Source organism: Rhea pennata, chromosome 1 (genome assembly GCF_028389875.1).
Source record: "Rhea pennata isolate bPtePen1 chromosome 1, bPtePen1.pri, whole genome shotgun sequence".
In the NCBI taxonomy this organism is placed as follows: domain Eukaryota; kingdom Metazoa; phylum Chordata; class Aves; order Rheiformes; family Rheidae; genus Rhea; species Rhea pennata.
In genome coordinates this window covers 143309758-143337533 of record NC_084663.1, presented here as the reverse complement: position 1 = coordinate 143337533, position 27776 = coordinate 143309758, and the positions used below count along the sequence as shown (strand labels likewise).

The 27776-nt window shown below is 38.8% G+C and overlaps 1 protein-coding gene across 1 annotated transcript; it reads left to right on the top strand.

Moving 5' to 3' along the window:
* Positions 1–1742: 1742 nt before the first annotated feature.
* LOC134139993 (granulocyte-macrophage colony-stimulating factor receptor subunit alpha-like) lies at positions 1743–17903 on the top strand. The gene is made up of 11 exons (XM_062574801.1): positions 1743–1768; positions 2888–3049; positions 3557–3650; positions 7421–7550; positions 7643–7824; positions 10513–10652; positions 14296–14334; positions 15370–15499; positions 15944–16040; positions 16605–16686; positions 17587–17903. Exons 3-11 carry the CDS (start codon positions 3566–3568, stop codon positions 17656–17658), a joined length of 957 nt encoding a protein of 318 aa, XP_062430785.1. The 5' UTR covers positions 1743–1768; positions 2888–3049; positions 3557–3565; the 3' UTR covers positions 17659–17903.
* Positions 17904–27776: the final 9873 nt, after the last annotated feature.

The following is a 27776-nucleotide window of genomic DNA, read 5'->3' as shown; positions in this document are numbered from 1 at the left end:
ATCAGTCATTAATCTCACTCACTAGTAGGAATCCAGACATGAGAAATACTCATGAGCCTAGGCATTTCTGGGTCTATAGGAAGTAAACACTCTTTGTTCCCAAAGATAGTCGACACTATATTATCTTTGTTTTTCTCCTAAGGAAATTGAACAAGCAAACAAACAAACCGATTAACAGAAAATTCCTGGATGCTTTAAGGATTGGGTTTATGTTTCTGATTGCCAATGTGTACAAACACCTGTGATACAGATGGTCAAGCAGAGAAAATGTAATTAGTAAGTATGCTTGGTGAGCTGATAATTCATGCAAGCATAGAAAGACGAAGAGATTTTAGTGTTCATAAGCACGTAACCTTAGCTAACATCAAACCAGTGTGAATCATGTATGATCTCTATTCAGAGATCACCACTCCCTCCCGAACATCTGACATGTAATGTGCCTGATGCTGATATGCTATCTATGAACAGCTGATACATGAACTATCTGCTTCTACAGCAGATACGAACTGCTGATACAGTCTCATCACTGGGCATGTCAGTAAGGAATTACAATAGGAATGAACTTGGATTTTGATAGAGGGTGTGAATACTAGAGCAGCTTATCAGGATGCCGGGCAGCAGATGCTTTTTCCAAATATAATAGGCAAGGAATGGGAGTGGTAGAGAAGTACATGGACTCTTCTCTCTCTTACAACTTTTAAACTACAGCAGAGTAGATCTGACTGTTCTTAAGAGGAAAAGCTTTACGTGATTTACAGCTTGAAAATACCATGATTTCCAGTTATGTTTAAATTTTGATATGTGATGAAATGAAATTTTGTCTGCACGGATCATAAAGCTCAATATTAAACGAGTAATGTCTTATGTTGCCTTGTGTAAAGCAAAGCATTTCAGGGTATAAGAGAGCTTTTGGTATTTTTGATGTTTATAATAATCCTCTGCCCTAGAAAACTGAGAGCTGTAACTTGAAAATGGAACAAACGTTTAATAGCAGCCTCTGGAATGGCTTTTTGCACAAGAATTTAACTTACCTGCTTTTTCATAGGACTACTGGCATTTTTTTTTTTTCTGTTTTAGTGGGTCTGGTGGAGTGGGACGTTGGCACTGGGACTGCTGAACTGAGCAAACTCAAATCATGACTTCTGGCTTTGATGTAACTTGTTTGAGAATCTTATATCCAAAAATTGAAATCCTCTCTTTCCCACAGGTTTTGGGATTATCTTGAATCGATGGTGTCTACACCCTGGGGGCCCTCAACCCTCACTGTACCCTGAGGTTCTGCACTCCTGGGGAGCTGCTCCCCTGGCCATGCCCTGTTGGCAGACCCCACCTGGCACCGGCTCTGCGGAGCCCCCAGCCTCACCACACTGTGACACATGTCAAAAGATGCTATATATTACTAACAGTTTTTAGAACCAGACAGAAAGAACTATAAAAGAAAAGGTTTTCTGCATACTGAACAGATCCCAAAGCACCAATGGATCGCATACAAAAGAAAGGAAAACATAACTAGTTAGCTGCTTGTTCATGTCACATGAAATCCTGAGTTGTGCAATGAAAAGAATTTGGTAAGAATAAGGAGGGAAGTGACGAACATCATGTCTTGCAACACTTCCCATGGTACGAGAGTTCCCTATAATGCAAGTGGGTAGGGAGACAGCCCTATTTATAACTACACAACCATTTCAGATGCAAGTCTTTCTAGCTTCTTTGAGCCTCAAGACTATTATACAAAGATAAATGAGATACAGAAGTTTTGAAAAACAAGGTAGGTTCATCTTTGTCTTGTCTGACTGTTTTGTTCGCTGAGGTATGCAGTATGACAGGAGGATGGATACCGGAACCCCAAGGCTAGAAATGTCCTAGACAAAATCTCAAAGATGGCAAAAAGTAATACATGGAGCTAAACTGAATAAAAGCCTTTGCAAACAAAGTGCCTGCTCCCAGCTTTGAAAGCTCATAGCCACAATTTTGATTTTCTTTACATTTTTTGGTACTGAATTTGCAGCAAAATTAGATACCCCTCCTTGATCCACTTTTATGTATATATTCAAAAACATCCTTGAAAGTACATGAATCAGGTATTATGACCTAGTGACTTTATCATAACACGCTGCCCGCTGGGTGACTGGAGCTGATCAATATTGCTATGAATGATTTTGACATTTTCTATTTGTGACTGTTACCCGCTTGCCAATTCCTATTAACCTTTATAGCACATAGATAGTCTTTAGCTCTTAAGTTAGAAGTCATCAAATATACATATATATCATTTCATACAGCAGTCCCAGGATCAACAGCCTTCTTGCTTTGTGGCAGAAGATTACAACTTCTTTAATTTTTGTACAGTTTATCTGAACATTTTTCTTACTGCTTGAGAGGCCTGTTTAATCTTCTCTCCCTCAAGACCTGAGAGATGGGCAGAGGTCTGGAGACTCAAGCGTGACAGTACACAAGAAGGATTTAGACAATGTAGAGGCTGGAGAAGCTTTGAGGGCAAGAGGAATCTGTAGGATGATCTGTGCTTTAACTTTGTCTTGAAATGGAATAGGAGGCAGTTAAGTAAAAAAAGGCAAACAAGCAAAGATTGCTCCCTAAAGGAGCAATCCAGAAGAAAGAAGCATGAGAGCAGCATGGAAGTTGTTCAGAATTACTGTATTGGAAAGCAAAGCAATTCTGTAGCACAATTTGAGAAGAAACCAAAACATTACAGTAAAAAACATATATATTTCTTTTGGGAAGTTAAGTAGATCAATGAAGCAAAATAAAAATACTCTTAAACATGGCAGATCTAACGTCAATGGGAAATCAGAAGGGATAAAAGGAAGTGAAGAACACCTTGAAAATATTCTCAAGCTGCTAACAAGTCCTTTAAATATGTCAACAGAAGGAAACCAGCAAGGGAATCAGTGGGACACCTTGGTGGAAGAAATGTAAAAGAGTCCCTCAGGAACTATGAGGCTGCAACACAAAATCTCAATGCACAATTTGCATCAGTCCTGCTGAAGTCAGAGGGGAAACTGTAGCAGAAGAGCTAGACCACTTTAAGGTAAATATACAGATGGTTTACTAAGTGGATAAATTAGATATTAATAAGTCACCAGGACTAGGTTTCATCACCTGAGAACTCTGAAGGAACTCAGCTGTACAATTGCAGAATTGCTGGCCAAGGTACATAATCACTCATTACAGGGCCGAAGTGCTGGCCGATTGCCAAAGCAACTCCCATTTATGAAATGATTCTAAAAGGGATCTTGGAAACCACAGCCTTCTCTACCACCACGGTGTCTCTGACTTCTCTTTCGGCTAGATGGCAGAAACTATAACAAACAACAAAATCCCCAAAGAAGTGAATTAATGCAGCCTGCTGGGAAAGTGTCAGCATGGTTTCAGTACAGGGAAACCTTGCCTCACTAGAGCCATAGCAGCTGAAGGATGGTGTGGAGGCAGGCAGTGTGAGGAAGTCAGACTAGATAAATTCAGGGGTGAGTGGGGATGAGTAGTTCACTCTGGTATCGTCCATTCTGGGTAAGTTTTGCTGCTCTCTGTCTCCAAGGAACAAGAGATGATTGCTCCTCTTGGAATCATCTTAATGATCTGGTGGATGCTGCTGTTTGCCCCAGCGTGTGATGGCTGGCGATGCACAGACTGTGAGTACAATGCTCTAACAGGGATCCTCAGAGGTGGGGTGTAAGGTACTTTTCTTTAGAGGTAGCTGTGGTTAAGCTGCCTTATAGCTGGGGCCTGCTAGTTAGCTTCTGCACCTGAAAATCTGGGAACATCACTATTGCATCTGTACTGATACTCCTCTCTTACTTTCAGTGGAGATGCCAGACTCACCTATTAAAAATTTGACATTGAATCAGAAGAAAATGGAACTGAGTTGGGTGAGCAGCATGAATTTCTCCGAGTATTCGTGTTCTGTGAATAAAGGTGGTGATGAGAGAACAATAAAGGTAAATTTGCTATGTAAAGTTTTAATGGAGATAAAACATTGCACTTGTTTTCTTTTTCTTTCATATCCTTAAGTAACTGAAAAATATATCCTTGGTAGGAACAAAGTGATCTGTGTTTTAGTGCTTCTTTCTAGCTTTTAATGAGATCCTTCTTTGCACTGAAGTATGTCCATTGTCTCTCACCATTCTCATGAAATACTTGCTTTCAGAGCACTCTTATGAAATCAGAGCCTTGATGGGACTGAAGTGTAAGATTGCCTCTTGACCATATTTCAGAGGAACTTAGCTGGGAGGCAGCTCATGAAGTGTAGATTTGTGAATACAGTGGATAGACTTGAGTTAGATGCCCGTGTCCTAACTGACTGAAGATAAGTCTTAGGTGGCCTTGGAGAAGCAATGATATGCCTGCTTAGGACTGGTTGGTGTGACATGGAAGACAGTGAAGACATCCTTTCTGGAGTGACTACTGAGGCCAGAGAGGGTATCCATGGGTATTTCAAATACAAATTTTGCCTTTATATGGGCAAATTGAGTCGCTAAGTCCTGAAAAAAATTGTGGGCCTGAGTGGATGGTATCTCTATAGCCAGACATTCTTGGAGGGTTTACTCTCTAGGTCAGTCCATAGGTCTGCATGGTCCAGATTCTCATCTTGGCTCAAGAAAATGGGGAACCTATATAAATAGCTGAAAAGGAGAAATCTCACCAGACCTTCTGACTAGAGATTCAAAGTTTTGATAGCAGATACAAGTCTTGAACCTCAGATTATGCAAATGGATGACTTAAAAACTGTCAAGACTTCCTGAAAAGGCAACTTCTGTTTATGCTATAGTTTGTTTTTAGAAGTGCTCATTCAAGGAAGATGAATGTTAGACCTTCTTCTATTATGCAACTACTCTGTATGTTAAGCAGAATAGTTTCTCAGTCACTGTCCTCTACAAGATGGACTGAAACTTCAAAGTAGGTCATGAAGTTGTCCTCCTGGCATTATTCTTTTCCCTATGTATTGCTCCTGCCTCAGCTAAGTTCCCTCCTTCTAGAATTCAAAACTCTGGTAGTATCAGCTCATTTGGCCAATATTTCTCATGCATCTGCCTCATTTGACAATGAGGCAACCTCAAATATAGAATTGTTTTAAGAACAGGAACTGTAATAGTACGTATAGGTTTTGGCAGCCTATTTTGCAGAAACAGAGAAGAAGCGTTTCATGCTACATTACTATGTCAATAAGTAATCTGTATACATGTTTAATATTTCCGTAGGCATTTTCTATAAAAGCCTGACCTTTTGGGATTCCTTTAATACTCCATGCAATTATACCACCTGCATCACTAATCACAGATATCATAAATTCATGTTACCCTCATTTCAGCAATCTAAATATGGATACTGTAGTTCTTTAAGCTCCAGTAGAAGCTGCTAAAGAGGTACAGGCCCTGGCTGAGGGCAATGTATCCCATGTTTCTTAGATACCAATGTCTCCGTCTTCTCTCACTAGTGCCTAGACAAGGCACCTGTATGACTTGCTCAGGCTAGATGCTAGCTGTCAGAAGGCTAAAGTTCATGGAGATGAATCTCAAACCAGTTTCTTACACAGACAGTCATTTGTGGGGTGTCTTGCTTTCTATTTGCATGGAGCATAAACTTTGCAAACGGCTGTTGATTCCTATGAAAACACATATTCCATGTTGAGGATATTTGAATGTTCTGGCGGACTATCAGTGGAAAGGCAGAAGGAATTGCTATTCCTAACACTGTTTTATCAGGATTTCCTCTAGGATTTCCTAGAAGGAACACTGAACTCTTTATACTGGTAAAGGTTCATTACCCCAACCCTCTGGGAAGGGAGCTCTTGAGCTTGGAAAGATGTTGGTACCCATTTCACCGTTGCAGTGGTCCCACTGTTACAAATCAAGTACCAGCCTGAGCCCTTTCTACCAGGAGTGCTGTGTAAGCCATTCAATGAAGTACAGAAAAGTAAAGCTTGTGCATATCATTTTTCAGGTAAAGAATACAACCTGCAAGTTTGATAGAAATATAATACCACCTCTACATAGCGGTATAAACTTTTCAGTTACAGCAGTGAACAACAACACTACGTATTCAAGCATATGCACATTTGTTCTACAAGGTAATATGCTCAACCTTGGAAAAGGATTTGCCTACTTCCAATGCTTTAAGAGTAAAAAAAAAAAAAAAAAAAAAATCATTCTTTAATTCATTTGTTTCCTATGCAAAGAACATGTTTCTTGTTCACGGTCTTATGGCATAGTTTCCAGACACAAGGAGATTCCTTTGACAACTCAGTCAGTCGTTCTTTAGTCCTCAGTAGTCATCTTGCTTGTTGCCGTGTTTTCAATTACCATCTCTCTTTTAAATATTTGTGCTAATATTTTATTGATTACACTTAAATGCCCTTAAAACGTTATTAAAAATTCAGGGGAAACAGGTTTGTGGCTACTGGTTTTGAACTTATTTGAGAAATCTGTGATACCTTTAGTTTTATCATAGTGTCACTCATAATCTCATGCCTAACACTTTGTAGTGATCGATCTTACAGAATTTATCCATTTTGTATGAGAGGGGTAGTATATATGAGAGTAGTAAGAGAGGCGGAACATGATCTATTCATTTAAGCAAACTAGAACTGGCATATACAAAATGGCATTAATTCTAGTATTATCAAGCCCCACAAAATTGAATTTCCTTTTAAAAAGAGGGATGACTTAAGGAAAAGTCATACTTCCTTTTAGAAGAGAGGTTTAAAAAAACTTACTGGGACATTTTTGGAAGGGGCATGGTGGGGAGTACGCTTCAGGAGAAAACTGAAATGTTTTAATCATGAGATGGTTCATGGAATTAGTTCCAGGTGGAAGCAGGTATCTCTGCAGACTACAAAGACTTTCAAAGCTTACATCCGTACCTACTTGTGTAAACATTTCTCTCTGAAGTCTGGAGAGACTTAAGAGGTCTGCACTTGGGCTTCTCACCTTTTCTGAAACCCTCAGTTAGGCTTCTCTCTCTCCCTCCATATCTGACAGGGCACTGAAGCAAATTCCTCAGGAATATAAATACTACTGTAGCGTTCTGAAGGCTGACAGGGAAATATTTCAATTAGCGGCTTTGAGGTACCAGTGTCTCATTTTGAATTGGAACAATTCAAAGCACAGGAGTAGCCCTTTTATCTTACAGTCTGTACTAGAGCAGTTTAGGCTTCACTGAGCCTTATTCTATCATCAGATGCAACTGTATCCTTATCCTTGAAGTTTATATCTATCTGAAATTTTTCGTAGAGCCTGTCACTTATGTTACTTATATAAGTTCTTCCATTTATGCTACCTAAAATGAAGCACATCATTCTTAAACTCATGTAATCATCAGCTGATTAGGTGCCTAAAATACCTAAGTGGATGCCAAGACCTTCTGGCTTGGAGCAAGGGGACATGGGGCATTCCTCTGTTTGCAGGCATGCCCGGGACAGCCATTAAAAATTTCTCCTGTGTGATTTACAATATTTCCCTTATGAACTGCACTTGGCATGTGGGCAGGGATGCCCCACGTGATACCCAGTACTTTCTCTACTGGCAGAACTCCAGGTGAGTAGCTTTACTTGACTCTAGGCAATTCTGAATTCTAATTCAGCACATGACACCGCATGCATTCAACTAAAACACCTTGCTGTACACAGAGAAGAAGAAGAAGAAGAGAGGGAATGTGAGCTTTATGTTGAAGATGAAAATGGGAGGCACACGGGATGTCAATTCCAAAAAGTGACGATAACGGGTACAAAAGCTTACTTCGTGGTGAATGGGTCTAGCAAAGACTCTCTGATCCAGTTCTATGATGAGTACATCGAACTGTATACAATTGGTAAGTAATTTCTTTCTGCTTTATTTTCATTTTTTGCTTGAGGAAAGCAGAGAATTCGTCTTTGCAAAGGAGCTGCACTCATTGCAGAAATCTCTCCCTACAAAACAGACTTTCTTTTTCCTTAGAAACTTTGATCCTGGCCCTAGTGGCTGCGAAAATATCATTCCAAAAGTGAATCAGCAATAGCAGGTAGAGACATTATGAAATTACAGCTCAGAGAAGTCTGACCACCTAACAGAACACAAATGCTGAGAAACAGGGTTTTCCAGCTGGATATGAATTTCCTGAAAGCTATACAAGCACATAAACTAATGGATGTTGGTATCAGATTCCAGAATTATGTCTGAAACCTCTACATTTCTCTTCTCCCATACAAATATAGTGAAATTATGTTTCTTAGCTTGAAAACCCATTCAATTAAATATTAGCCTAAAGGCTATATTAGTATATATAAAATATATTTACTGTACCAATGAATTCAAAACAAATTTTCATATTATTTCCTATTAGATTTAACATTGTTGCAAATAGTCTCATTTCTTGCTTTAATATTGAGCTGCAGAATTCTACTCCAGTCTACACCCTTGAAGAATCTGTAGCACACCATTTCCTTTTGACAAACTACCTACCTGTTGGTTCACACAGTGGTTACCCATTTACAAACACTACTAGATAGAACCCTTTTTCCTTAAATATGGTATCTGTGGCTGCAAGCCCTGAGTTCTCCTTTCATACATTATCCTTGCAATGACAAAAGGGGCAACTTATGCCTCTCTGTTCAAATTACTTTCAATCGCGTGTTCTAGTCAGTATTTCTGTCTTCATATTTTGAAACACAGTATATCATAACCTTTATTTTTGCAGTAGTTCTTTTACTATAGCTTGAATTTCTGCCTTGCTTGTTTTACTTCTTCAAGTTTTAGTACTTTACCCAGAGATTTTCTTTTTAGTCATTGCTTTTCCATCCTTTCTTATGCGGACAGACTCCATGGCTTGACTGGTATTGTACAGCCTTAACACTGGGTTTGAAGTGTGTCATTTCCAACGGCAAGCTTCCTGTTTGCAATGGCCATAGTCACTTCCTTCCAGGTTATAAATTGCCTGTTAAAGAGTCAAGTATGCATGTCTCACCTTAGACCTAAAATCAAAAGAGAGAGACTCTGGGTTCTTCGGGAAAATCTTTTCCTCAAGACAAAAAGGCTTGAGTAAAATCAATCAAGAAGTCTTTACAGCTACAACCTGCCCTGGTTTCTTCAGCACTGAAAACCTTTCCACAGAGGGTAATCCATGTGGGACCAATCTTCTTGTTTTTAAGTCTTTCTCCAGCAAAGTCCTCAGGAGGTAAGAGACTTCTTGCCACACCTCTGTCCTTTCAATGATGGCCAAAAACCTTTCATCTGAAGAGACATGTTAGAAGGAGCTTATCTGAGCACTGGCTCCTCTTTCTCACAGCCAGTGGGCATGGCAACCACCTTCACAACATACCCTCACTAGAGAAATGAATATGTATACAAAATACCACAGTTTTTCACATGCTCTGCGCAGTGCTGTACTTGGGAGCATTCTGTACATTTACTGTGGGAACAAGTTCAGTGATTTGGCAAAGCCTCACTTTTTCTGGTATTGTAGTTGAAAAATGGACAAACAAGGCTTCAATCTACAAGGAGAAGGAATGAAGCTGTGGCATTTATTTATAGCAGATGAAACACAAATGTTCTTTGATCAATGCTGTTAAGAGTAGCCAAGTCTGGTGGATTGCAGGATTCAGAGGATCCCTCCTGTCCTAGGCCAGTGGGGAAATATAACTGCTCCATATCCCCCCTTTCCAGGACCTGTCATGGGAAGAGCTGAGCGTGAGTGCCAAACAGGTGTGCACAGTAAAGGCACAGACAGCCAGGAACAGATCGGTACAAATAGGACAGCACCTTACCATCTCCTGTATGGACAGTCCCTTACAAGGACTCACCATAATTATAGACAGTGAATAACCCAATTAGCCCTATCCAGTCTCTAAAAATCAAAAAGAGGAAGTCTAGCTGAAACTGAAGGTTCTTCTATCACCCTTTTATCACCCTCTTTGCAATCAATGACTGTTTATCTTTCATTTTTACAATATGCATCATGTCCTTGGGAATGATTGAAATATAAAGTCTCCATATTGTGCTCACACCTATGGCAGATATGTGGAGAAGTTGGATAGATTCTTAAAATGGAAGCTCCATTCTTAAATTTGTAATTTAATAGCTAATTTTGGAGAGAGATTAAACTGCATAGTTTACAACCTCAAGCAAGCTACACCTTCATATTACAGAAGCATCAGGTGAGGAGGCTTGAAGAAAGAAAAGTTCTTTGGATTTCTCAGCATCAGTTTGCTCTTCCCTAGTAAGAAACATCCTCATAAAAAGAAGAAGGAAATCTGCCTAGGTGTTCACCAAAGTAAATGGAAGCTTTGCATGTTGTTGTTCTCCTAAATCACATTCCCTGGCTCAGTCCTTACTTTTTTCTGATCCTAGAGACAGGATCTGAAGAACTCCAATCTTTCAATTTTATCTAATAGAGTTTCTAAGAAAAATAGGTACAAATAAGTGTCTTTCTTTGTAGATATGCTACCTACAGTTGTACTCCCTTTTATCAAAGCAAAAATAAAAGAAAATGATTTTAATTGCATTCTTGATTGTATCATTTCAGAAAAGCTCATGCCCCCATTAAATGTCACTGCCAACTGTGATGGAATTCAAAAAGGTTGCATAATTCAGTGGCAACGACCCCAAATAAGTCATTCAAACAAAGACAAGTGTTTTAAATATGAAGTTTACATAAAGCATAAGGTAAGAGGAACTTCTTGACCAATGTTTAACATTAATATACATGTTTGCATTTACCTACACACATACATAATAAATAAATCCTCTCTCTCTTCTCATATGAGAAAGTAGTCTTTCTCATATGTAGCACCACATTTATTTGGGGTCCTCCCATTCTTATACCCCACCATGTACTGCCCCATCTCTTTGCCTCTGTTCTCCTGAGTGAGGTATTGCTGAAGGTACATTGGATGGGTACAGCTGTAGCATGGATTCATCATGACTTGAATGTAGCCACAGTTTTGGCTGTGACAGAACTCAGGAAAAGGTGCTTCTTGTACTGAGACTTACCGGAGCTGTCCAGGACTACAGTTTTTCCAGTGGTGACCACATGTCTATGAAAGGGCAGAGATGGACTATAAATTCTGGACAACATAAAAAAATGGACAGTACATTCAGTTAAAAAGTCTTGGTTGATGGAGGGGACTTGAAATTTCTGTATATTCTATATCTATATAGTACATAGATACACTGAATATATATATAGAGAGAATTATGTATTATGTATATGAATTTTGTGTTATGTATACATATAGATATATACATACACATATATGTACATATCTATGAATATATACATACACACATATAACATATGTGTGTGTATGTGTGTTATACATACAATATCCCAGATAGCATATGGAAGCAAAGCAACCATTGGTCTAAGAGCTAAAGCAGTAAAATGTTAAATAAAAAGGAAAATAAATGGGAGAGAGAAAGCTGAAATGCAGAGCATCTGAACGCTGTTTACCTTTTAAAATTAAGGGAATCATTTAAGCTCCTGCAATTCAAATTCAGAACTTAATTTTACAAGTCTTTTTGAATCAATACAGAGTGATAGGTTGCTGTGTTTCATTGCAGAAAGAGTAGACATTAGCTACTAGAACTGTGGAAGAATTGCACCAAATGATCGCAGGATGGCAGATAGTGTCTACAGAGGAAAACCTGGCCTGTACTACAGTCAGCCTAGGCCAAAAATTCAAGGCATTCCCAGGATTTCTGTTATTTGAAACTGCTTAGTCTGGATGGATCTTGCCCTCTCATACATGAATTTTCTCCCAGGCCCAACTAATTGGTATAAAGCTTTATTACTTCTCCCATTCCCTTTATCTTTGTAGCAAAAGAAGCTTACAGGAAAGTTCATATCACCATTGCATAAGTGTGCAATTTCAGTAAAACTGCTTGGAATCTTCAAATACTTCTTGGAATCTTTGTCTTTTGCAAATCAGAATATAATCTATGAAAGAAATACTCCCTTTAATGTCTTCTTATGGTTATTAAAGTGTCTTAAGCAGTCTACACCCCATTTTTATGAGTCTTAGCAGCAGTTATTTAGATCACCCTTTAGAGATCTCTACGACAAATTAATAGTCACTGCTTTGTCTCTTAAGGGGTGTTTGATCTATCTTTGTTAGCCGCTCACCAAGTTGATTTTCAGATTCTGAATAGCCATACTATATAACCATTTGGACAAACTGTATTGCTAAACCTAAGCATCATCACAGTCCTGAATGTTTTGATTTCATTAATAATAATGTGTAGTAAAACTGGAGAGGAAATAAAGAAATTAGAATTTACCTACTTTTTAAAAATGTGCATTAGCTTTTCTAACTTGTTCTTAATTGTGATGTGTGGAATTCATCTCTTCTAATTACAGCTGTCTATAATGCAGTTGTCTATATTTAAGGTGGCTTACTAGACTTGCTTTTAAGTCAATAGAAGGATATTTGTGTAGTTTAACTAACTGGCTTAATTTAGATGTTTACTTTAGCATGAGAAAGAACAAGCTTTAAAATATCTTTCTCCTGACAATTAAGAGTGTTTAGCCAACTTATTCAATTAAGATGTAGATGAAATGACACACTTCCACTCTCCCTCAACTAGTCCCATGCTCAAATAGATGAATCAAACAGCAAATGGCCTGGGAAGATTCCAAAACAAACGGAAAGTGTATAATGAAAGTGTGTAATGATTTTAGACCCCCAAACTGGACATCGTACTCCAGATGCAGTCACACAAGTGCCAAGCAAAGGGGAAAGTCGACTTTCTTGGGCCGGCTGACTACATCCTTACTAATGTAGCCCTAATGTGGTTGGCCTTCCTTGCTACAAGGGCACATTGCTGGCTCATAGTCAATTTGTCCATTAGGATCCTTGGACTCTTTTCTGTAGAGCTGCTTCCTAGCAGTCAGCCTTAGACCATTCTTCTGCATGGGATTATTTTTTCCCAGACGCATGACCTTGCACTTGCACTTGTCGAATTTCATGAGGTTTCTGCCGGTGCATTACTCCAGCCTATCCAGGTCCCTCTGAGTAGTGGTCATACTCTCTAGCATATTGATTACATCTTCTAATTTGATGTCAACCTCCAGATAGTTGAGGTTGTGCTATGTCATGCAATCTATCTCTTTAATGAAGACATTGGATCATATTGGTCCTCATACTGATCCCTGATGGATTATACTAGTTTCTGGCCACCAGGTGGACTTTGCACCACTGATCACAATTCTCTGAACTGGCCAGTCCAGCCTGTTTTCCATACACAATATTGTCCACTTATGCAGCCCATTCTCACCAATTTGGTGAAAAGAAGACTGTGCAAGTCTGAATAAAAGACCTTGCTAAAGTCAACGTGTACAACATACCCACCCTCTTGTCCACAGTGCAGCCATCTCGTCATAAAAAGCAATCAGGTTGTCCAGGCGTGATTTGCCATCAGCAAACACATGCTGACTGGCTTCTTTTAATCACTTTCCTGCACTTAGTATGTTTAGAGATGGTTTCTAAGAGGATTTGCTCCACAAGCTTCGCAGGGACTGAGGTGAGGGTGACTGTAGTACCCTGGATCTTCCTTCTTGCCATTCTTTAAGATGAGTGTGATGCTTGCCTTTTTCCAGTTATCCAGTTACCACAACCTTTCAAAGATGAAAACAGCCTCACAGTGACATCCGTCAGTTCCTCCAGCACCCTCTAATGCTGATACTTTGACAGGCTAACAGAGAAGAAGATACAGTTTGCCAGTAATCAGCTGTGTGTGGTCACTACATTACATTGCAGTTGTTAGTTACTCAGAATAAATGAGTGAATTCTACTGTATCTATGAAAAATATTGTTGAAAGGCAGCTTGAAATCTATGTGGACTCATGTCAGTCTCAAAATGTTTCATCTGAGGGAAAAGGAAACAATGTTTATATAACATTTGCAACTAAAAGTAATGAAATTAATTTTTAAATAAAAACACTATGCATAAACTAAAAGTTGTATCTCACAGATTCTTATGTCTCTTTTTTCCCCCTGATGTATGCAGAAATAAAGCTATAGTTTTGCTTGTGTTTCAGTTCAATCACCAATCTGAAAGGAAATTTATTTCTCTACTCTGGTGGTAAGGAAAACAATATTTTTCCATAGTAGAATTACTCATTATATAAACTTGGCATTGTAGAATTATGTATTAGATCGTAAATCTGAGATAAATCACCAGTTCTGAACAAACTGTTGAGTAGATAAGAAAGAGCAATGGGGTGAAAGAAGATAGTGGATAAAACATGACTTACAATCTAATCGCAAAACAAACAACTATAAAAATAAAGTTTTTCTCTAATTTACAGGCTAATCCTGAGGAAAAGACCAAAGATACTTTTATAACAGTAAGTCTTCCTGTTCAGTTAATTGGCAATATATTGGTTTCATAGTCACCTGTGAAAAGTAAAGAGCATGTAAATGCCTTTAATATCAGTATAACAGCACTCAATATCCTATACTTTATAAGATACTTATTTGTAAATTTCTTAAACATTTCAAACTGATAAATCATTATGATATTTATATGACATAATATATTTAAAGACAGAACTTTATTATTATTTTGTAAATATTTTGAAAAACTTTCAATTTCGCACTGTGCTGTCCCTGCTACCCCTCAAATATTTGGTTGTAGTTTGAAGTTACATGTCAATGACAGGAGAGAAGAGATACAGAGAAAACTTCTCCTAGGAATTTAGCTGTTTATGAAAAACAAAGACAACAAAAGCCCTTCAGGAAGGAGATCCACGTATGCTGTTCTCCAGGTATCCTGCACCTCCTTCTAATTAGTGCAACTTGCATATTCCACCTCTATCCTGAAAGTATCCAAGAGTAAGCATGTTTCAGTAGTTTCTAACAACATTAAGTATTTCAATTTTCTATAAATTTTACAGGTTTAGATGGGAATTTACGGTTGTCTTGAAAAGTCATAATGTACATGAGGAATGTGAGGTGCATGCAGACAGTTTATTCCTCACATCACTCTATTCTAGCAGTATTGAAATGAGACAGTCCAACATCTTCTTCAGCCTCTGTGAAGGTGCCATAAGAAAGGCAAATTATCAAGATATTGCACTGTATCATAACAAATCACAGGTTGCAGTGTAAAGACAAAAAAAAGCTTCTAAACAGAAAAAGTTTACTGAGGGACAGGTTATTTTTGAAAGGAGACATATGGATACATGCCTATTATATGCATAATAAACAGACATGCATTTATATTTTGCTCTGTAACACCAGTCTACTGGTGTAAGTAATACTGTCATAACCTTGTAAAAGTTTCTGTGGTAAATGAAACTTACTTACACACTAGAATGTAAGTGAAGAACATCTAGAATGCAGTGAAGAAAAATTTCTCAGTTTAATTGTTTTTCTCCTAGGAAAACAAAAATAACTACATATTTCAGAATTTCAATACAAAAAAGAGGTACCTTGTGAAAATCAGAGCAGCCGGTGGTGGCTGTCTTGTAAGCAAAGCCTGGGGGGAGTGGAGTGCACCTCTTGAGTTTGGTAAGAACAAAAATCAATTCTTTGGCCTAGTTTTCCCCACTTATTTCCTGTCTACCTCACACATTGCTTTGCACCTGCTAATACAGAAACAGAAATGATATGCGAACATTTTGCTTCAATCTACACTACTGGGAAGAAAAGGAGAGAGAGTATTTATACATCTATCTCTTAATATTCAAACATTTTGATGGATCAAAATCAATATAAACAGGTGTAAGTAAAACCATAGCAGGTATTTTTTTCAGCAGATGAATAAACGGGTTGAATGTCAATCTCTCCCAGCACATATTAGCGTTTAAGCACTAAGTTAAAGAGCTGATTTTTACTATGTCAGAAACCTTTTAGACTGATATCCACCAGTCAGTAACCAAAGGAGATGTTTGACATTGCTATGTACCTATTTCTTTTTATTACACTAAAATGTTGCAACTGCTACTCTTTCAGGAAATGAAGAAATTATTTCTCCTTCAGTATTGGTCTTATTTCTGTCTATAGTTGCAACACTCTCAGTGGCAATCCTCACAATTTTGTTCTGCAAAAGGTAAGCCTAATTTATGCATTTATTTTATTTTGTCTGTGTGTATGAAACATGCATGAAGTTCTTATGCAGGTAAATACAGAGAGGTGTCTCCGTATAGATAAAATCTTTTTATTCACACTGCCGTAGAAACCAAACCAGATGTATGGTACTGCAGATGCTGTAACTGTGATTCCTGAAGTTCCTGCCTGGCCCACAGGGCCCTCTTCTGCCAACATTGCAAGGAGAACAATTATGTGCAATTACTCATATGAGCAGTACAACTGAAGTGAATATTTGTAGTGCATACTGTCTGCACAGTATATCTCCGGATTCCTTGAAGTGCTGAATTTACTGCAAACACACAAGTTGATTATTCTTTCCAGTAAAGATTATGCAAGATTCACTAGAATTCTTAGTGTTTTCCTGAATTATGTTCATTCTGTGCTGACACGATACATATTTTTCATTTCTCTTGAATTTCTTCTGCTCTGGAAGAAGATAAGAGCTTGTTCAGGGGTGCAATGGGTTTGGTGCATGCTGGATACTTACTTTTTCTTTTCTATACCATCTGATTTTGGTCTCCAGGACCGGCTATTGGAAAGCAGCATTTCCACAAATCCCAGAGCCCAAAAATGCACTTCATGTACTGCCTGATACAACTCTAGAGGTATCTTTTTTTTTTCTATTTATACAAAATGTATGAAATGCAAAGTTCTACTACAGTCTAAAAGATATTGTTTAAATGATAAAGAACTTAATACAGAGGGTTACTGCTGCTCTTTGATGGCTGAGCAGGGATGAAGTTCACCAGGGAAGCGTGAACACACCCTCACTCTCTGCATGCACAACACCCCACAGACACTAGTCCATCCAATATGACCTTGACTGTAAGTCCACCTAATGCCCACGTCCTAACTCCAGGACCTCTGACCCACTGACTGGCACTGACCTTGGTCGTTCCAGGCATGGGTCTCCTCCTAGCCTACTTCAGCTTAAAGATCACTAGGGGATGCATACGGGATAGAAAGGAAGGTGACACAGAAAGCAGTCAGGAATAGGATTTTGTAAGATGATAGGGGAGACTGCAGTGATCAGACACATGGTTTGACCAGACAAGCATATTGACCAGCAGCTCACCCACATCCAACCATCCCTTTTATTTTCCAGCAATTTCTCATGTCATGTCAGTAGTTTCTTATGGTCTGTTCAGTTAGCTAAACTTTAGGCCAAGGCACAGTCATCTGCCTGCATAACTTGACAAAGTTAATCCTTTTCTTTTAATTTATTTGAGATGATTTGTGATAATCTGCATGGTGTACTAGAGAAAAACATATATTCTCCCTGCTCACCTTTAGGCCATTCAAAACCCATATGCCTGCATTATAGAGAGGCTGAAATTTCACTGTTATATTCTGCTAAGAAAAACTTATTAGCTAAGAAATAAAGAAGTGAAATCTGCTTATAAAATATACAACAAATATTGAAGCACTTCCAGAATTACAAATAAGTTAGCAGAGGGTATGCTTATTTAAAAAACTAACAGATTTTTTTATTTTATTTTCTGCAGACTGAGTGTAAAATGCAATCAATAACACCGGAAACTGAAGAGATAATATTAGTTGATGAAGTAATGAAATAGCCAAAGTAAAATGAGGAATTTGCAAGTGCATTTCTCGGCTCAGATGACTCCATATCCTTCTGTAAATTCTAGTGTAATCCTTAGGTTTTCTCCAGTTTCTTCCTTTTCAAAGACGAAGACAGTAGTGCAGCCAAAAGAGATGGTTACCTCATGTGCAATTTTTTTAAAAATCTATTGTTTTTGCTTTAAATTTGGACTGACTTCAGCTGTTTGGGTAACTATTCTTTCTGCATATTGTCCTTTTTGTGGATATGATTGAAATATTTCAGATAGAAATATTTCATTGAAATCAGAGAGGTTCATAAACTGTGATCCTTTTTCAAAGGAGAAATAAACTAATAAAGGCATAGTATCAAAGATGTGGTGCTCATATCTTCTTATTGCAGAGGAGTATGACCCATTCTGAGAATATGCTTGGGTTATATGTGGGTGTAGGAATGTCTTTTCTTCTGATCCAACAATATCATACACCAGGGAATTAGTGAATTATGCAAGAGAGAAAAAGACTTGTCTGATGAGAGCTTTTGTCCTTTTTAGAGTTTGGACGTTTGCAATGACATTTACAGTACCCAGTACGAGGTGAGATACAACTGGAGAAAGTAGCTTCAGGAAGCCCAGATTCTTTTGAACATTGGAGGATCCTCAGACTTATGGAGAAGCAGCATTTTTGCCCAGGCCAACAATTACATGTGTTATCTGGACCATACTATGTCTAACATTAAGATACTAGGACAGACACAGACTTATGTTACTGTTTGAGATCAAATTACTGTACCCAGAGCAATGATTCATCTTGGGGGAAGGGTATAATAGATCTGGATCAATTTTCTTTCTCCTTTCATTCTCTATGGAAATTAGTTACCAAATATCTAATCTTATGGGTGGAGTTTGGGACAGGTTTAGAGTTTGGGAGAAAACAGCTTCAGATGGCATGTGTGGTTCATACTGGAGGTTGTGAGAGTAGGAAGAGGGCTAAGATTGGTCTGGTCCAGAATTTCTTTACTCATATACGCACCATAAGCAATATGAACCTTGTATCTGAACACTTTATATAAGCTTAGGGTTAGTGAATGTACAACCTCAGGATCCTCAGCGTGTGATGCATTTTGGAAGAGTTGCAGGGCTAGGACGAGGGCTCAGCTGTGTTTGATCATGCCTTTCTTTTGCTGTTCTTCATATGTGTCCTATGGCCCACACAAACCCTCTGAGCTACAGTTGGAGTTGGGGAATGAACAGATGCCAGAACCAGGAGGGCAGGGCATGTTGGAAGGGCTGCACAGCTAGGAAGAAGATTAAGCCCATTACATAGTAGCTCCTCAGGCCAATAAATATGCAGATTATAAAACTACAACTAGCCTGTGCTTGTAGCAGAAACAAGTCACATTGCTCCTATAAGGGACATGACAGCCATTATTTATCCTGCCATTCTTCCTGACTTTGGAAAAACTGTTCTGTGTAACAGCAACATGGACTGCAGACTGGGCAGATCCCCAGCTGCTCACCTACCCTTGAGATAGGATCCACTTACTGTATTAAGGGGAAAACAAAGTACTGGCTCCTACCACATTAATGTACTCCTTAACACAGAGGATACTGCAATATTCAGCTCTTGGCTGAATGGTCTTCAACTGACACTGGTGTCTTCCAGCTTCTAGAGATCTGACTCATGCAGAAATTACCTGAACTACTGAGCCTCTATGTCTGCAAATACTAAGTTCCAAAGCTATCTCTGTCCCTAGCTTATACCTATACCTATATATATATATAAAATATATATATATAGTATACATATACCTATACATGTACTGAGAGCTGAATTCACTACTAATGCCTTCAGTAAATAAGAATTTTACCCTTTCTTCCTAATAACATGCTCTCCATGTTCTGTTAAGGCTTTTATTAACTCACAATTTCATCCTTTCTGATGTTAGATTACTGGGTTTCTTTACTCTGCTGCCTTTCTGGATCCCACCACTGAACTGCTCATATGATATATTAGTGTAAGAGATTTCAGAAGAGGTTCTCTGTTAATCATGAGATCTCCTCTGTTCCCAAGGACAAATGGATTACTATCATGCCCAGATGGTGCACAGAAAAATATCTAGAAAATATTTTGCATCTCCTAAATCAAGTATTTTAAGATCAAACAATAAAATCTTTGGAAATTTATCCTATGGCAATAGCAATATATAGGAGCACAAGAAAGGTCATACTGAACTTAAATGTTCAATCAATCAGTTCAGCACTTCAGCATGTTAAGATTTTTCTTCACACAACTTCAGGTTTATGTACATTGCATTTAATCTACTAATTTATTATCCAGTTACTCAGTGTTTTCACTTTATTGTACTTCTGCACCTTCGACTTCTCTTATCCGGAACAACTACTTATAACTATTTATCCAGGTGAGGATCCTCTTTCTTATCTCATGGAAGTTTAGTTTCTTCAGTACTTTTTCTGCAAGACCTCAGTAAATACCAAGCAGACAATTCCAACCTAATGTCCCTTGAGTATGTATTCTTTGAATCCTTCAAACAATACTTGAAATATAATAGTGTTGAGAGGAATGATTTTCCATTTTAAGTTATACTCTGACTTTTTGCTAATATATTTGTTCATGAATCCACTAATTAATTCTTTCTTATCATTTCTGCCATTTTTCCTATAAAGATATAATATTTACTGGTCTATAATTCAGCAGATCAACCTTGAAACAATTTTGAAAATGAATTTTCCATTCTTCTGATACAAAGGCAATTTTATACCTGAATTTATTGGCATATTCATTTATGAATACTTCAAACTATTCATTCTTATGTTCCTTCACAATTCTTGATTGAATTTTGCCTCAAACTGACATGATACTGATTTTTTACTACAACCCCTTCAACTAACACTCTGCTTTGAGAGTGATTTTCTCTCTCATTCCCTTTGAAGGAAAGATCCATCATGAGAATATCCCTAAGGACCTCTTAGCTGAGATCTTCTGGTTTCACTTTATCTCCTTCAGAAAGTCTTCTAATATGCCTTGACCATCTATTGGTTCCATGCTTGTGACAAGCTTCCCTTTTTGAGACAAAATTTTTTATTCTTTTCTTTTTTTAATGTGTTTTACAGATTATTCTGTAAAAACCCTTTTTGCTCTGACTCACCGTGTTCTTACATTTACCTGTCAGAGTGCATATTCTTTGCTCTTTTCCTTCTGTAGCTATGACTCCATTTTTTAACAGATGAATTCTTATTTTCTACAGCCTCTTCCACCCTGTTACTTTGCTAAGCCAGGATTTAGGAGATTTTTGTTTCTAAAGATAAAAAATTATCTTTTTATTTGAGTTTGTACTATGAATGGGGCCCAAAGAGTAAACTTCTATGTTTAATTTAGGTGTGTGAAGGAGTGTGCATATCTGTGTCTTTATCATATACTGTGAGAGTGTCTCTGCACATGATGCTCATGGTTCATATCACTGGGTTTGTAGAAGTAAAGCGTATTATTTAATATTTGCACAGAATAACAGTGTTATCACTACTTGGTAAAATTTGGATTTCTGCATCCCCTGCAAAGTGTATCAATATGCAGACAAAGTAAATCCTTTCAACAGGCAAGTAGTCACTATAAAGAGAATGGTCAGCATAGAGGACAAAAGGCAAATATACTTACCTCCTCTGGTCTCTTTTAAAGCCCATGACAAAGATCAGGAGCACAATGTCAAACTCTGCTTTACTGGTATAATTTGTTTTACAAGCTCCTTTCTTTGGGAAGGAAGAATATTCCAGCAAGAAAATCAGAATTTGGCAGATAATAGCAGAGCATACACAAGACTCCCCTTGGTCAAAGTCTAACTCTATACAAGGCTTATCCTGCATCAGAAGTTATAGCAAAAGAAAGAGCGGTGTCATCTGACTCTCTACTTTGGACATTTGGCCGGTAAGGCATTCACTTGCTGTTACCTGAGAATGAAATACTGGAAGCTCATTATGAGCTCCAGAACTGTCTTAAGACTCAAAAAGAAAAGGGACAGCAGTTTTCCTCCTTAACTGAATTAGACTTACAGCTTTTTTATTTACATCAAAAAAAAAATATATTCTCTGTGTAGCCCCACTGATTTAGCCCCACTGATTTTGATAACTGATACATTCTGCTGCTTCTTTCAATGTCAGAGGTTCAGATTTTTGTGGTTATTCATAACTGAGTAAGGAATAACTGAATTATATCGGATCTATGCTTTAATGTAGAATTGCTTCTCATTTTCAAACTCAAAGACTCAAATTTCTATGCTAGACATTTGAATACAGACATCTGATTCTTCGACTAGATTTTTATGACACTAGACATTTGATTATTAGACTAAATATTCCCATGACTACTTTCTGTCACTGTGGTCAATGGTATATAAGAGCCCAGGTACATATTAATAAAGTCTGTTGATTAGACATTAGTCCTGGCCTGAGCCAGGAGTTGTTCAGGACATCACTTGCAAGCCCTGGCTAAGTCTGTGCTGGGAACTGCATGTTCCAGTGTTGGGAAACCTTCCAGGCACCGGCATACACAGGGACCATCCTCGGCACTGTCCATCTTCTAGTCTAACCGGATGCTGATAGCTCTTGGCACACAAGGGCTACTTATCTTTTACGAAGTTAATTATTGCCTTTTGATGAAAGACTCACTTGGGGAGCTTTTTTCTCAAGAGATAGCACAACAGGGTCAATTTCTTAATTTAATTAAGGCTGAGTTCGTGCTGGACAGACACACAAACCATTTTGCATTTCCCTCAGTATACAATAATGGCTAGAACTGAAATATTCACAACCACATGCTAAAGGAGCGATGGGTTAAACTAAACTACAAGAGGTTGTACAACCATTTCTCTTGGACAGAATTGCCAGAGTGAAGCATAGTTTGACTTTAATCCACCATAACCTAGCCATGAGCTATACGCCAGCAGTGCTGAGTGCTGAGCCCTAAGCTATTCATGGACCCTCTACAGGGACAGGAATAGAAGTCATAATAAAAGCAATATCAAAACATTCAGGAGATATCATTGAAGTCTTGTTAAATAGATGTTAAACTCCTCATATTTCCTATTTTCTCCTGGAAGTGAATAACATACTTCAACTTGCAGGTGTTCTAGGACAGCATCCTCCAAGTACAAGAATGGATCATCCAGATACGCAGGGAAATAAGTAGACATATCAGGAGACCGGCTTGCCGAAGCAGAGAACTCACGGCGGAACTCCAATGCAAAAAGTCATACACGGGAGATGGAAGCTGGAATGGCTACAGAGGAGGAATTTAGAAATGTTTCCCAGACATGTAGGAAAGCCAAAGTTCATAGAGTTGACAGTTGCCAGGGATGTCAAGGGCAACAAGAAGAGCTTCTAGCACTGCATGAGTAGTAATAGACTGAAAAGGAAAATATGGTCCCATTGATGAAATGGGGCAGGTGGATTAGTAACAATGGTCACAGGTAAGGCAAAGGTACTCAAAGCGTTCTTTGTCTCAGTATTCACCAAGAAGGTCTCCCAGTCCTCTGTGACTATCCAAAAGGTTCAAGGAGGAGAGGAGTTACCAACAGTGTGTGAGAGCCAGGTCAAGGATTACATGAGAAATCTCAAACCCATACAAGTCTATGAGACCTGAAAGGCTGCAGTCAAGAGTGCTGAGAGCTGGCCAATCCACTCTGTATCAAACTTGAAAAGTTGTGGAGGTCAAGGGAGGTCTCCAATGACTGGAGAAAGTCAAATGTTGCACCTATCTTCAAAAAAAGGCCAAAGGATTAGCCTGGGGAACTACAGGCCTGTCAGCTTGGGAAAGTCATGGAGCAAGTCCTCTTGGAGCATATTTCTGGGCACATGAAAGAGAAAAAGATGATTACAAGTAGTCAGCATGTATTTTTCAAGAGTAAATCATGACAGACCAACCTGATTGTCTTCTATGATAAAATGATTCCATCTGTGGATGAGAGAACAGTAAATGTCATTTACTCAGCTTTAGATAAGTTTTTGACAGTGTCTCCCACAAATATTCCTATATCCAAGTTGAGTCATTATGGTCTGGATGTGTGAACAACTAGACGGTCAAAAACTTATTGGTGAGTTGGGCTCAGATTGCTCGGTGGCTAATGGACTCGAATGACAAGTGGTGTGCTGAAGGGTCTATCTGGGGAACTGTCCTGTTTAATATCTTTATCAATGACTTGGAGGAAATGACAGAGTGCACTCTCATCACTTTTTCAGATAACACCAAACTAGTGTGACCAGATGATACACGCACAGGCAGGGCTGTCATCCAGACAGACACAGTCAAGCTGGAGGAATAGTACAAAAATAACCCTGACTGCAACCATTAGTCTCTTAAATTTACTCTATCTGGAAGAAGAAAAAGAAAACAAATATCATTATTTTGAAATGGCTTTTTTCAGAACTGATATTGTGAAAAATGGTGATGTACATTTGCTAGAACTCTGTGCATTTCACCAATCTTTATTAGTCTACTACAAAATAGTTTCATGTGACAATGGGCAATTTCTTGAATGGTATGGACTCAAACTGTCCATTTGCTCCTTTCTTGTGCAAGGCTGGCAATATTTCTGAGGCTTTTATTAGGCTGTTGTTTCTCCCAGAGCTCTTTCTAATGCAGCAATTGTTGATGATAAACTAAGACACTATTACCAATAGATTTTTCAGATCATGTAAAGTGATTTTCTCTCTCTTTCACTCATGATGAGCTGTCCAGGAAATATCTAGCAACATCTACAACACGTGCAACAGATCCAAGCAGACCACCCTACATTGGTGCCTGTGACTGTCCCACAAGATGCCTTGACAGGGTCAGGCCAAGGTCTAACCAGGGGTTCATGTCAGCAAGAAACTGGACCAGGTTGCCCAGAGAGATTGTGGAGTCTCCTTCTCTGGAGATATTCAAAACCCGCCTGGATGTGATCCTGTCTTACATACTCTAGGTGACCCTGCTTGAGCAGGGAGGTTGGACTAGATATCTCCAGAGGTCCAATCTTACCCATTCTGTGATTCTGTGATTCTATGAAAGCGCAGTGAAGATCAGAAGGATATGAGGCTGGCACAGGACCAATGGCTTGAGTTAAACTGTAGCATCTGAGCCAAGGGGCAGAGTTTGCATAGGTGGATATCCCTAATGAGGCATCTCCCAGCTCTTTCCGCCCTACTTTCTCCCTTCAGTGAGATCCCAGGTTATCCATCCAGATTGGAGCAGCCTGGCCTCATCACAGGTAGCCAGGCCCCAAGGTAGGGGGAAAGGTTGCAGAGCTGTCTGGTGCACACATGACCCTGGTGAGTTAGTCCAGAGCAGAGTTTAAAATAGAACAGCTAAAAATAATTCAGCCACTGTTTGTACAGCCTGAAGCTGCTGGTCAGATGAGTCATTAAGACCATCTTTGGGTTATGTAGAACCTGATCAAACATTCAACTAGAAAAGGATGAAAATATTTTTATCAAAATCAATTGCCTTTTTCAGGAAGCATTATGGGGATAAAAGTGGTCAAAATTGTCTCTGAACCATTTAGTCATGATTTTCCTATTTCCTTCACTTGGGATGAGTTGTCTCACTTTTTCTTCAGGCCAACTCCTCCAGGTTGTCTTCATCAACTGTTCCCATCCTTGTCCTCTTTTTCGTGCTCCCAGGTGATGGCTGTCCTTTTAGAGCAGACTCAGGCTCAAATCCTCTCCAATATCACAAAGCCAGAGGTAGATTCTCAACCATCAGACACAGTAAACAGTGAGAAATACTTGCTTGGAAGGTGTAATGAACATGTTTTTGGAAAGGAAAAAATGACGTAGTGTTGAACTATTATAGTTCCTATTAGCAGAGTAAACCAAAAAACGAATTGATAGGGTAAGAGAGCAACTCAGAGAGGATACTGTCTTCTAGATATTCAAGGTCTTCCTAGGTTATGTTTCTTAAGAGAGAGAATTGATTACACAAGTCAGGTATTACCTCTGAAAATACAGGAGTTTGAGCTGAGGATGTTCATTACCATTTGTATCATGACAGTATCCAGTAAGAGGAGAGAAGAAATATTTTTATTCAAAATGCTAACACAAAATTTTATTTTCCTTGGTAAGGAAATCTTGTTTCTTCTTTGAGGTAACTTGAGTACAACATGACTAGGGAATGTACCAGCTTCAATGAGATCTGAAGCTGTTTAGGTATCAAAGTCACTGTATGCAGGATTCACTGACCTCTGTCAGTTCACTCGTTCAGACACATTAAAGATGCATACTGAGATGAGACAAAATACCCTACCAAAGCCTATTATTATAACAGATAAGTTGGTTTATCTTTGCACAGAGAATGTCTAATGAAAACATGACTAAACCTTACTCAGGTTTTCTTTCTGTTTATTCTACCCTACACTAACTCTATTGTCACATTCAAATTAGACTCCACTAATATGAACCTTTCTCAGACTGGCAACATTTAGGGGTGAGTTCAGAGAAATCCTGCTGAAAGTAGGTCTTCTGTTGTCATCTTAACAAGCTTTATGACCAGAGGAGTGACCATCTCCTGATGGTGGTGAGCCTTATACCCTTATAGCCTCATATCCTTATTTGCTGCTGTGGAATGTGTCCAGGAATGTTAAGTTAGCTAAATGAAAAATTCAGAAAATTATGAAAAAGGTCAGCATATGTCATGTTGCTGAGTCCTCCCATTGTCTTCACCTTCTCCCAATTTGTCCTATCAGGAAGGCATACCGGTACATACTTTCCATTATAAATTCCTGTGGCAAGGGATGATGGTGCTATAGAAAATCTAAGCAGGAATGTAGTAGTAGTAGAGGTGGCTGATGGTACCAAAGTAGAACATACTTGATGAACAGGCAATTCCAGACTCCACTAACACATACACTGGTTATGTTCAATTCAGGCTTTGTAAAAGAAGGAAATAATTCTCATAGTGAGTAGAATATTTGGAACGTGCCAGTCCTGTCCCCAAAGTACTGAAAAAGTTGGCGAGGTCTGAGCCAAAGATGAAGTATATGGTTCTAGAGACTGATTGCAAATTCTGCAGCTCAGTCATGGACTTATGTGCATTCTACCCTCAGTGTTGCCAGACTTAGTTGTTGTATAGTGCTTTCACCCATAATCAAGGTTTTACAAAATAAAATATTATTAATAAGCCCTTCTGGTGGGACTCAGGGGGTAACGGTGCACAAAGCTCAGTAGTGTGGATTGAAAAGCAAAGATATTTGCAGTTTGAAATGTCTGTGAAGTAACTCTCTGTTGGTGGACACGCCCATAAGCAAAACAAAAACAAACAAAAACAAGAATTGGTTCAGGGAAAGCAGGATTAAGAGTAGTTTTTCCTCTAACAGACAGACTAGCAAGAATCCTGCCTCACTCCTAAGAAGTCTGGCAAATTCATTGCCTTCCCGCATTCACTGAGGGGTGGAAGCTATGGAGTAATTCAAATCATTCTTGCTACGAGAGCTTGAGAAAAGCAAGAAATAAAAAGAGCCTATTGTGGCAGTAGTGTGGCTGAGCAGTCTAAGGTGCTAGATTAAGGCTCCAGTCTCTTTGGGACATGGGTTCAAATCCCACCACTGCCAATGGCTCTTTGTGGCTGAGTGTTAAAGTGATGGACTGCTAATCCATTGTGCTCTGCACACGTGGGTTTGAATCCCACCCTCGGTCCAGTCTTTGGGAGTTATTGAGCCCTGGAGCAAGTTGCCCAGGGGGTGTGTGGAGTCTCTGTCCCTGAAGATGTTTAAAATGTGCCTGGACATGATCCTGTGCAATGTGCTCTAGGTAACCTGGCTTGAGCAGGGGGGGTGGACCAGATGACCTCCAGAGGTCCCTTACAACATCAACCATTCTGTGATCATGTGAAGAACAACTATTTTCTTCTCTGCATGCCAGATATATTATCATGCAAAACAAAGTGGGAAGTGGCTAACACTCAGCATGACCCAGAGCCGCGTTTAAATTACCTAGAAGTTAAAGCAAACATTGCTGGCTAGATTCTCACATTTTTACAACTGCAAAGTCTTTTAAAAACCTGATATTATTGAATTTAACAAGTAGCTTTGGTAATTTTCTTTCATTTGAAAATTCAAACTCTTTTGCATCTAACCCACAATATTGTG

What these genes read in the sequence shown, in the direction of transcription:
- LOC134139993 (XM_062574801.1), top strand. Translation starts at nt 3,566, where the DNA reads ATGATTGCTCCTCTTGGAATCATCTTAATGATCTGGTGGATGCTGCTG. An exon ending in ACAATTTTGTTCTGCAAAAG is followed by an intron (nt 16,041 to 16,604) that starts GTAAGCCTAATT and finishes TTTGGTCTCCAG; the next exon opens with GACCGGCTATTGGAAAGCAG. An exon ending in TGCCTGATACAACTCTAGAG is followed by an intron (nt 16,687 to 17,586) that starts GTATCTTTTTTT and finishes TATTTTCTGCAG; the next exon opens with ACTGAGTGTAAAATGCAATC.